The sequence below is a fragment of the Lipophrys pholis genome (assembly GCF_963383615.2).
Source record: "Lipophrys pholis genome assembly, chromosome: 7".
NCBI lineage: Eukaryota > Metazoa > Chordata > Actinopteri > Blenniiformes > Blenniidae > Lipophrys > Lipophrys pholis.
In genome coordinates, this window is record NC_137638.1 from 19,611,625 (window position 1) to 19,622,862 (window position 11,238).

Consider the following 11,238-nt stretch of genomic DNA (forward strand, 5'->3'; position numbering starts at 1 on the left):
CCCCCCCCCCCCCCCAGTTGGCGCTTATAGAAGAAATTGAATAGCCTTTAATTTATAAGATAACATGTCACCCAATTTACATTCTTAAAATAACACTAAAAATATTTTTTTCCTCAGAAAATACCCAATGGTAACATGTTGTCTACTATGCATGTATAATACGCACTGTATTTTTTCTGTTATGCATATTAGATTACATACAACTTCATTGTCATTACAGTGAAATGTTAATTTGCAGATGCAAAAAACCGGTAAACTAGAGTTTAATATGTGCGGGAATGCTAAGTTATGGAGTATTAATAATAGGAATAATGTGTACTTTAACACTGATGTAAAGTTAACAATCAACACGCTTTAGACAATATGAACTGTAACACAATGAACAACTGGGGTTAACAATGTGACATATAACAGGGTTAAAACAGAGCAGTGTTTGATTGACTCTTAAAAGGAGGAAAAGTTGGCTCGTCAAACATAGAGGAAACAAAACAAAGTGCAGATTGGGCCAATATAGAACCTATAGAGTGGATTTCATCTTTACCAATGATCTATAACAGTAAAGACCCCTCCACTTATTAGTAACATCATTTGCAGTAATATTAATTGGGCATTGCTTTACATTTGAATCAATGAGATGTTTTCCATTTTAAGAGTTAAAAGTAATAATTAGTTTCAATGTAATTATATTGTAGCAGCGGCTGTGGGATGTCGGTGACTCTCCTATGCGCTGTGTAATGCGTTAGCGTTGAAGTAAAATAAATCTCGATTCTGAGTCCCACACAAGGCTCAATGATCCATTGATTGCACGCTGTTGGCCATTCTGAAGGTGAATCATCTCTGGGTTTGTGATGCTCCCTGAAAGCCACGGCGCCCTGAGCATGCGCCTGGATTACGCAATGGGCCAGTTGACTCTGACTGAACATATCAAAGATGTTTATAATGTCAAAGAAGGAAACTGGGATAATGTAACATCACATTACAGTCACATAATCATCATAAATCTTTAAAGAAAAATCTGTAAAAATAAAAAACTGAGGTGTAGAGCTGCGTTCAGTTGTTTTCAACTCAACGACGCCACCATCAGAGAAAAGTGAATATTAACTTGAGTGCTCTCTTTAAGCCAGTGCCAGCAGAACAAAGGAGAGGTAACCTTCCTCCAGGAAATTAGGCTGATGGTGTTTTCAGTGAGACATAATTAGGCTGGAAGATTCAATTAATGTTATGTTTGCAGCATTTCCGCTGCCGAAGAGAACAAAGGGGTAGTTTGTGTCGCACACTGAATTCACTCGGCTGAACAATTAGATCATGGTTTACTTTACTTACACAAATGATTCTTGAATTCAACACACCGTATTTTAAAGGCAAAAATAGTATCTTCAATAAGGCATGAATGCAGAATCATGGCAGTATATTACATCTTTTCATCTTCTGCATACGTTTCTACTCATTAAATGAGGAAAACTCCACCGTTTTAGTTTGATCATTAAAAAAAAGTGCATATATTTTTTGGTAGAATCAGGATATGATGGCTTGAGGCAACTTTACGAAGCAGGGAGTCCAGTATCAGTGTGTCACATGCACAAATAAACGGTGATACTTTACTATGCTTATTATATGACTTCCCGTAATGGAAGCTCATATAATGGCAGTATGGTTCTTATAAGGCAGCGTCAACATAATATTCAGTCTCTGGTTTAAATTGTACATAGAGAAGAACCGCCAGCTGTTTCAACAAAGCACATTTGTACATAACCAACAGATCTGATTATGTCTCATATTGCACAATAACAACTCCTTTAGACACTGTCAACACAAAGTTATCATCACATAACTGGTCCCACTCTGTACGACATTAAAGTGGAATATTCATGTATTCAGGCACTAGTAGAACCAAGCAACAACATGGACGCCCATGTTAGTGTACAGCTGCACAGTGGAAGGCGTTAGTTGTTACCAACAGGCAGTTTTCACCGCTGCATTTAGGCCACGGGGTAAAAATGAAGCAAGGCAGGTCTGCAGCATAACAGTGGTAGTGAAACGCCTGAGAGCAGGCAAAACCTCCAGTAAAACACAAGATAAATAGAGACGCGTCTCGGATGTAAACATTTAAGGGTCAAAGTCAAAGCAGAGCCTCAGTTAGAAACACTAGATACATAAAGAGATATGAAGAAATACTACGGGGCTCATCCAGTGGTGAGTTTGTACCTCCAAATTCAAAATGTCGTCTTCCGTTAAAAAGGGAGACGAGCTTCAACGGGAGTATCACACAGGACGATTGGGAACAGCACCATGACATCAGTGCAAGGCTTCACACAGAGGCTCACCTACCGAAAACACAAGAAGACCAGATTTACAGAAACAAAGTTCATCAGTGTTAAGAATATAATAATAGTAATAATAAAGAGTAAACTTTTCAATTAACTTTAGTAACTTCAACATTTCTTCTCGTTTCAGAATAAAATCATGAAGTTTAAGAGAAGTAGAATATACATTACTGAGATATATGTTGAATTTGGAGAATTTTAACAATGCAAGAGACTATATTACTATAGACTATTATTAAGGTATAATTTGTGCAATACGTGAGATTTTACTTCACTTCTATATATAAAGTGACATATCATCGGGGCGTTTTATTTCTTCTGCCTTGAGAAAACAGAAATGTAAAAAGTGTGACTGTGTTGAAAATCTTTCAATAAAAGAACCTGGAGTTTACATTTCAAAGTGCCCGATAGAGGGGTGAGGAGTCTGAACACTCGGCTGAGCCTCAACAGCTTTGTGTTAATCTGCACCGACCTGGATGAGATATTCCACTTCGAGGATGTTGCAGTTTGTGATGCTCAGTGTTGCAGAGGAGGGGATTGTGATCATGATCTCAGCATGTTGGTCAGAGGTGTGAGCTGTGACGGGGTCTCCAATCAGCGATGTCAACTCTTTGAAAACCATCCTCCTGGAGGATCTGCTGAGTGTAAAATAAGTCTGTTTCTGCTGCAGCTTCAGCTTTGGAGTTGCTGTTTTAGTTGAACTGTTGCTAAAATCACAGATTACTTTTACAGTTTCACCTGGTGGAGGAAAGGAAACGCCGTCAAGCCATTGTAGGTTAAGCAAATATCCCAACCGTAAACACTGTACTTATATTATTATACAGACAGAAGGAAACTACCAGGGATGAATGCTTTCTTCTCCGTCCTTGCTGCAACCCTGACCTCGCCAGAAGAACACCACAGGTTGCATGTTGTCACTCTGTTCGAGCCTGAAAGCGGGGCCTGCAGGCAACACCAGAAGAGATCAATCAGGAGAGAAAATACATCTGAGCAATTAGTGCCACCGCAACTGATCCACCGACCTCATGAATATTTCAAATCACCTCAGTTCCCATCAAGGAGAATAACTGGGAAAAAGGAAAGATAATTGATTTTCACTTACTGGCAGATCTGGATGATTGGTATCAATGTGGCCTGTGAAGTTCAAGTCGGTCTTAAATGTTTTGGCCATGTGCCAGGGTCTTTTGATGCTCACTGTCACAGTGTACTCGATGTGTCCGTGAGGCCCTTCAAAAGTTGATGGAAAGTCTCTGCATTGTTTCACAAACATTATAAACACAAAACACACCGAAAATCAGAGGGAGACTCAAGATGCTTGAATATAAAACAAAGTCTTTCTGTTAGTATGCAAAAAATAAAGTAATAACACACTAGAAAACAGACGTGATTCCCCTCTACAATCTAATAACATGCTTGTTAGTTTAGCTGGTGTGAGTGTGTGTTGACTAATTCACAAATAAATGTAAAATGAATCACTTAATACCCAGCGACCACAGGGTAGACGTTTGCAGCACAAAAGTTAAAGGAGAAATTATTAAAAAAACTACTTAATCAACAAACCGCTTCGCCTATAAAATCATGCATGTAGGAACTGCAGATGCTGGTGTAAATTAGGGGCGAGAGAAAGAACAGAACTCCAATCATGATAAATCCACATATTAAGTCTGGCATATTAACACTTGACATCACATGTTCACCAGAAAGTCGTTCTTTTTGCAGCCTGGTTAGAAGAAATAACTAAAAGCAGAAAGATGACAGGAGGAGGTGAAGCAGATCTCGTACACACCCTTGTGGGATGTGAATTGTGAAGGGGTACACGTGTGTGCCAGGCGGAAGTCTGAGTGTCTCGAGTACAGCTGCAGAGGAAAAACCAAACAAACTGCAGTCAGATGTCAGTGAACGCAGCTCAGTTTGAAGAGGAGTGGAGGAGCTGCAGACCTCCGTCGGGCTGCAGGAGGACGGTTTTCAGGTCGAAGAAGGTCAGCCTGGCGCTGTGACTCCTCCGGTTCTTCCCTGATCCGGTGGACCAGTGGACCCTCACTCCTCCAGTCAGCGCCATCGTGATGGAGCTCAGCTTCGTCTCCTTCGTGAGGTCGAAGGAGATGCGTCCCGTTAACACGTCTCCGCTGGATACCGTGTTCCTCTCGTTCAGCCTGTTGAAGTTGAAGTTGAAATTCTGGAACGTTGACTCGAACATTGTTGAGAGTGGGAAGGAAAAAAAGTGGAAGCACGTAAAGTCCAGAAGGTTATTCTGAAAACAGTTTATGTCGTTAAAAGTAGGAAAGCAATGCAGGGTGACATCCTTTTACAATAAGAAGGCTTAGAGCTCAGACTGCGCATGCGCACAATCCTCCGGCGGACCAACCCAGCTGAGGTGGAGCCACGCGGACCAACACCCTCACGAGCTGCCCTCAGTATCCGGTCAGCTCTCTCTTGTTTGTCATGTGGGTTACTGGCAGACGGGGCTGGAACTTGTGCATTTTTCTCCTCTAGAACAGCTCATATCCTGCCCGTCCCACCTCCCCCATGAAGGCAGGAAAAAACCCATAGAGACATTCATTCATACGAACATAATCAAGAATGGAACGGCCCACGTAAAGTCCCTAAAATCTTCTGAAGCACGACTCTAAAATCTGACAGACATACGAGACTGACACGAAGTTCATAAATATCACATTTAAACCACACTTGTACAAGTAAAGCTTGCAAGAAATTGTGTGCAAAGAGTTTAATGCTGATGAAAGAACATTTATGGACATGATTTGTATATATGTGAAGTATGTCGTCTAATTGTATAGTTTTACATTCATACCCACGTACAACACATCCTGTTGACAGTGTCAACATCAAAACAGATGTGACATATGTATGGGGATATAATGGAAAAATGATCTAAGATGATGACATGTGGTCTCCATAGTACAGGCTGATCACGTGGATGTGAGCTGTGGGTGTATGGATGAGGAAATCACCCTCACCTGAAGACACGCCTGCAGGTAGGATTCAAGAAAAACAAGTTTAACAGGATGTCTTTGAGATCGGGTAAAAAGTGAGAGGAGCGTCTGCACTGCACGGAGCACACTTTAACGTGTTTCTTTTTCAAGAGATTTGGACTTTTTTGTTTGTTTTTTTACTTCTCCCTCCCTGAAAATGACCATCAAAAACCTTTTGATTGAATATGACTCCATCAACAGCAGGAACATCTTCACAAACGGAGATGAAATCAACGGCAGGATCATTGTGGAGAACACGAAGGAGGCGAAGATTCAGTCTCTGGTCTTCATAGCAAAGGGGAAAGCTCGGGTTGTCTGTCACGAAAACTACGGGCAACACAATAATCGTGTTTACTGGGCTGATGAGAAATACTATGAAGTCAAACATCCCATCTTGAGAGAGGCGAGACAAGCTGGTAATGTATTATTTATTTATTTATTTATTTATTTATTTATAAATATAGGCATATAGTATTTCACACACACACATGTGCAATCTCATAATACACATTTTGATGATAATATAAATGAATATATTTTAGCTTATGAAAATATATTCAGAAAAAATTGATAATCTATATTTAAGTAATCCCATACACTGAGAAACACACACACACACACACACACACACACACACACACACACACACACACACACACACACACACACACACACACACACACACACACACACACTCACAACTCATATCTTTAACTAACATGCCTGAAAAGGGGTCCGTTTGCCTAATTCAATGGCTGTTACTGGCAGTTTGTTGACAATAAGGTTTTCCTTCTCAGGGACTGAAATCATTGGACCAGGCAGACATGTATTTCCCTTCACATTCAAGATTCCTGACAGGTGCGTCTTCATTATTATTCAGATTCATGTTTTTATTTTTTTTGTTCCTTTTATAGAAGAAAGTCAGCCTGAAAAACAGTTGTGAATACCCCTACACCTATTCCTATTGTCACATGACCAATATTAACAGACAATTTGCACAGTCCACATCTTTTAAATTCCTAGAAATGTTTTTTTATTGTGTTTCACAGAAGAATCCCCTCCTCTTTCAAGACATCTATTGGGAAGATAGTCCACAAGTTGACGGCAGAGCTTAAACAATCAATGAAAATAACAAAAACTGCAAAGGCCCATTTCAATTTTGTGTCCAAAGCAGATATGGACATTCCCAATCTTCTGGTAAGAGAAAGTTTTATCATGATTTAAAAAAAACAAATGAATATGCTTTTAAAAAGAGGGTCTAAAATCTTACATGAGTATACTCTGCTTTTGTAGAATCCTCAGTATGGCTGCAAGGATAAAAACATCAAGGCTTTTGGCTCTGGGAGTGTTTCTTTGGATGTTCAATCCAACAAAATGGGATACATGCAAGGTAATTATCTCTTAAGGAGCGTGCATTTAATGAAATTAGCATTGGCCTGTAATGTTGGCATCTGTGATACATTATCAACATGAATACATCTTTGTTTACCAATTGCTGAGGATTTAAAATGGTCTTGTAGTAAGTTGTGCTTGTCTTTGGCCAGAAAGCCTCTTTTAAGCAGCTGTGAAGTCACAGAGGTCATTTAAATCCAGCATGTTTATCTGTCACTTTTTTTTTGTTTATTTGTTTGTTCATTCGTTCATTTCACCTGTGTCCTGCTGTCGGCATGTCTGTACTATATTTCATGTAATCCGTCTCTTTCGTTTTCAAACTATAGATCATTTTTCTCTGACTAAACTACAGTAATGTAAGTTCAGAGGTACTTAATAAGTGAATCACACTGACCTACACAGTTTGGACAAGCTGAAGCGACATTTTTCATTAAGCACATGATGAATCATCTATCATTTGATGCTGCTTCAAAGAAAATGGGGGGGATTCGACGGGAAAGTCTCTATACTATTACCTTTTTTTTTAAACTTTCAAATGTCTTGGACATACCTGAACATGAAGCACATAAAAACAGTGAAAATGTATTTCTCATTTCATTGGCACTTCAACAATACATCTATGTGCACCTTAAACAAGATAGGTTTACAAGTAGAAAGTATTATAAAAAAAGAGGTGTTCATTTCTCAGGTAACTATTTATTTAGTTATTTATTTGCCATAACCAGTAAAGTTAATTCACTGCAATTTCAGAAGTAATTTATCACTGTATTATCTATCCGCAACCGTTTTTGCCATTTTACAACCCCGCTATTTCAAGTATTTAAACATTCTAAAGTCTGTTACAAAAGAACCAAAGAGATTCCAGATGGGAACTGGAACTTTACCGGAAACTGAAGGCATCAAGATTTGATTGGTTATTTGATGGACACCTTATGAAAATTGAGCAAATGGCTATTGAAAAGCTGTAAGAACTGCATTTAGTCTCTGTCCACATTGATCTGATAACACCGCACAGTGTTGTCAGTTGTAGCAACACGTTCCACGGCATGCCAAAGATACTCACTGAAATCAGGTGACTATGGAGGACAAACGTGCGTGGAAAATTCAGCGTCATGTACAAGAAACCAGTTTGGGATGATTCACGACCCGTGCTTCGTGTTGTGCCGCTGAGTCCTTCTGGGATTAGCCAGTAGAGAGCCTGGGGATTACATGTAGCGAAGGTCTGCAAACCAGGGACTCCACCGACACTGAGTTGTGTATTCGTCTTATTTGTTGGGTTTGTTTAAGAATGATTGTAAAGTGATTATTTGTGTATCATTGGCAATTTAACATCTTACGTTTCCATTTTACAGGGGAGACTCTGCACGTCACCGCTGAAATCAGAAATAACGCCAGTCGTTCGGTGAAGCCCAAGTTCGTGCTGTACGAGAAGAAGAGCTATTTTGCTCAAGGACACAGAAAAGTGTGCATAACTGAGATCCTCAAGGAGAAGGCTGAGGCTATGGATGCTTCGTCTGGCAGCAAAGCTGTCACCAAAATGATCACGATCCCGAGAGAGCTGCCGGTCTCCATCATGAACTGCTCCATCATCAAGTTGGAATACAGATTGAAGGTAAGCTGCACCACTCTGGTCGGGACTGGGAGGTGTTTGTCCTCTTAGAGCCATTGTGGGAGATGACTAACTACCAAGAGTAAATCTTGTTTACATTTTGTATTTCTGTAAGGCAAGGCGAGTTTATTTAGCACTCAGACATAAGGCTACTCAAAAGGCATCACAGGGAAATAAAATAAATACATTTAAACAAAGCAAATAAGAAAGGCTTGAAAAAAAGAAGAATAAATATAGCAAAAGTTTTATAAAATTAAGGGTAATAAAATAAAAGCCTGACCAAATATTAGTGTTCCAAGGCCGGATTTTAAAGAAGTGAGTGAGTCAGTGGTCCTCAGGTGTTCAGGAAGTTTCTTAAACAGGTGAGGAACGTAGGAACTAAAAGCTTCTTCATCATGTTTCTTCTGATTCTTGAAACATTTGATAAACTTCCTTCTGAAGACTTCAGGGGTCTGGATGTTTCATATTCTGTAAATAAATGCCAGCTGTATTTGGGCCCAAGATCATTCAAAGCTCTGTAGATAAAATGTAAGATTTTAAAGTTGATCCTTTGACATACAGTCATTAAATACAGTGGTTACATTATAACAACATTACAGGTAAATGAGGTCTATCTTTCCTGTTTGTGACAGCAAATCAAAAAAAAAAAACTGAGGGCAACTTGTGTTTTCTTATTTCACTATTGATAGCGATACAGAGAAGCCACTCAGATAAAGTTGCTTCTGAAAAAATAAAACTCCAAGTCATACTGTGCCAAACTGCAACGTTTCCTCTGACTACAGAACGCCTGAATTAGAAATCTGTTGACCAAACAAGCAACAGCTTCCTCATTCCTTCCAAGCTAATAATGATGATGATGATGAGTAAATATCAATTACAGAGGCGATGAGAGAAGACTTGTGTGACACATTGAAACCCAAAAAAACACCTATGTGTTTTCCCATGTTGCCTGGAAAACGCACCTCTCACAACCAGCGAGTTCACAAAATTTGATAAACTATGAAAAATGATGGCATTATATGTTAATGCAGTACCCATGAAAGACTCTTGTGTAAAATTGACTTTTGAAATAACCTTCAGCAAGTCCGCGGGACACAAATTTTCCTCTTTCAAGTATTAAGTGCCTCATGAGAGTTAAAGCCTCCCTGTATTTTTCCACAGATCTTCCTGGACATCAAATATGCTAAAGATCCAGAGATCAAACTCCCCATAATCATCCTGCCCGAGCTTCCCAGTGAAAAACAACCACCTGCTGCTGCCAACATTGGATTTCAATCATTTGGAGCATCAAATTATCCAGCCTGGAGCAACACACCCCAACAGGCAACACACCAATTTATGGATGACCCACCGCCTTATGGAGAACATCCAAAGTACCCCTCACTTCCTTACAACAAATCATAGACTAGCACTTCCCTCACATGCCGTCATTTGAGGCTTCCAGACTCCTTATGGAAATACTGTATATATTATTTAAATAGTAAAGCAATCATGTTCTTTTCCTGCAACTTTTCTTATGAAAACCTGTTGACCGCATTACCCACAAAACAACTCCATTGATGAAAATGTTGCTGCGATTATGAATGATATGTAAATGTTATGTTTGAGCAACTGATTTGCATCTTGGAATTGGTTTATGTATTGTATGTCTGTAAAATGTAAACTGCCTCTTTTTTGTGTTCAACTGCTGCATCAATATTGAGGGTCGAAGTACTGTGTGGTATTCAGACTAAGAAAGACTATGGTAGGTGTACTGAATCTGCATAAATTCAATACACCATATGCATAAGCTGGCCCACCAGAGGGTCGAATCAGGGCTATGGGATATAGAAAAATTGCATGCTGAATCCTGCAATATACTGCCAGATGATGTGGTTTTGGGAGATTTTACTGTTGGCCTATTTTGCATGCTGTATGGCATAATGTTAAAAATGCGCCTTTGTGTGGCTGGTTAAATGAACATAAATCAAAAGTAACAGATTTAATGCTGTATTCATGCCTACTTTTAATAAAGCAAAGGAAAACAAAAAAGAAGGTTTACTCAAATGTTATTATGGTACCCGTTGGATGTAATAATAAATTGCATTTGTCCTGTGACCTAAAATGAGTTTGATCTCCCCCCTACTTTAGATGCTAGTTTGATCTAACCCCTTGAGGGAGTAATTTCTTCATACTAAAAAATGTAAGAGATGAAACATCTTCAGGAGCTTCTACTTCCAACAGTGGCAACTTGGAATACTTGAAACCCCTGCATGATGTAGTCCCTTGCAGCCTGAAGATTACTGTGATGCACAAAGGAAGGTCTGATAAACCCATTTAAAGCCTATGTTAAGTGGAAATGATCAAATGCAAGTTTTTGGATTGAATAAAGTTAATTTGCACTGCATTAGGAGCTCCAACTCACACTCATTAGTACGTTATAATTCGACCCTCTAGTTGAGAGGAAGAAACTTACTGGGCTCAGTGTGTAGCATAATGTCGTTTCTAAAGTGCTTTTTCTATCGTGTCAAAATTGTTGGAGTGAATCCATGAGGACCAAAGTGACTTCTGAGCTCCACAGGGAAAGTGGAGAGGTTCACGTAAAAACCTGAGATGCTGGAGATGGATGTTGTCTTTTCTCTTTTAACAAGATTTAATGGGTTGAATCAATTTTTAAATCCCTAGTTATCCACTAGCACCCTGATGTCATCAATCCACTTCATGCATGTCAGGATTGTCCAGCAGTAATGAGTGAAGGCAGGCCAACCAACCAACCAACCAACCAACCAACCAACCAACCCACCAACCAACCAACCCACCAACCCACCAACCCACCAACCCGCCAACCCGCCAACCCGCCAACCAGCCAACCAACCAACCAACCAACCAGCCAACCAGCCAACCAACCAACCAACCAACCAACCAGCAAATCAAAAGAACT

At 39.6% G+C, this 11,238-nt stretch overlaps 2 protein-coding genes across 2 annotated transcripts; one reads left to right on the forward strand and one right to left on the reverse strand.

The window, feature by feature from the left end:
* Nucleotides 1-2,113: 2,113 nt before the first annotated feature.
* LOC308111740 (arrestin domain-containing protein 3-like) lies at nucleotides 2,114-4,653 on the reverse strand. Its single transcript, XM_080466752.1, has 6 exons — nucleotides 4,263-4,653; nucleotides 4,111-4,180; nucleotides 3,427-3,574; nucleotides 3,164-3,266; nucleotides 2,797-3,062; nucleotides 2,114-2,324 (listed from the first exon to the last, which is right to left on the reverse strand). The coding sequence occupies exons 1-6, from the start codon at nucleotides 4,519-4,521 to the stop codon at nucleotides 2,232-2,234; spliced, it is 939 nt and encodes a 312-aa protein (XP_080322878.1). The 5' UTR covers nucleotides 4,522-4,653; the 3' UTR covers nucleotides 2,114-2,231.
* A 699-nt stretch (nucleotides 4,654-5,352) lies between these two features.
* On the forward strand, nucleotides 5,353-10,703 carry LOC308112250 (arrestin domain-containing protein 3-like). Its single transcript, XM_080467615.1, has 6 exons — nucleotides 5,353-5,733; nucleotides 6,115-6,175; nucleotides 6,367-6,514; nucleotides 6,611-6,707; nucleotides 8,062-8,321; nucleotides 9,480-10,703. Exons 1-6 carry the CDS (start codon nucleotides 5,475-5,477, stop codon nucleotides 9,720-9,722), a joined length of 1,068 nt encoding a protein of 355 aa, XP_080323741.1. The 5' UTR covers nucleotides 5,353-5,474; the 3' UTR covers nucleotides 9,723-10,703.
* The last annotated feature ends 535 nt before the right edge of the window (nucleotides 10,704-11,238 follow it).

Bases quoted from the DNA above. Each gene is read 5' to 3' on its own strand.
- LOC308111740 (XM_080466752.1), bottom strand. From the start codon at position 4,521: ATGTTCGAGTCAACGTTCCAGAATTTCAACTTCAACTTCAACAGGCTG. The intron at 4,181-4,262 runs GTCTGCAGCTCC...TTTCCTCTGCAG, and splicing joins CCTCCTGCAGCCCGACGGAG to CTGTACTCGAGACACTCAGA. The intron at 3,575-4,110 runs GTGTGTACGAGA...GAAACAATGCAG, and splicing joins ACAATTCACATCCCACAAGG to AGACTTTCCATCAACTTTTG.
- LOC308112250 (XM_080467615.1), top strand. From the start codon at position 5,475: ATGACCATCAAAAACCTTTTGATTGAATATGACTCCATCAACAGCAGG. The intron at 5,734-6,114 runs GTAATGTATTAT...TTTCCTTCTCAG, and splicing joins GAGAGAGGCGAGACAAGCTG to GGACTGAAATCATTGGACCA. The intron at 6,708-8,061 runs GTAATTATCTCT...TCCATTTTACAG, and splicing joins CAAAATGGGATACATGCAAG to GGGAGACTCTGCACGTCACC.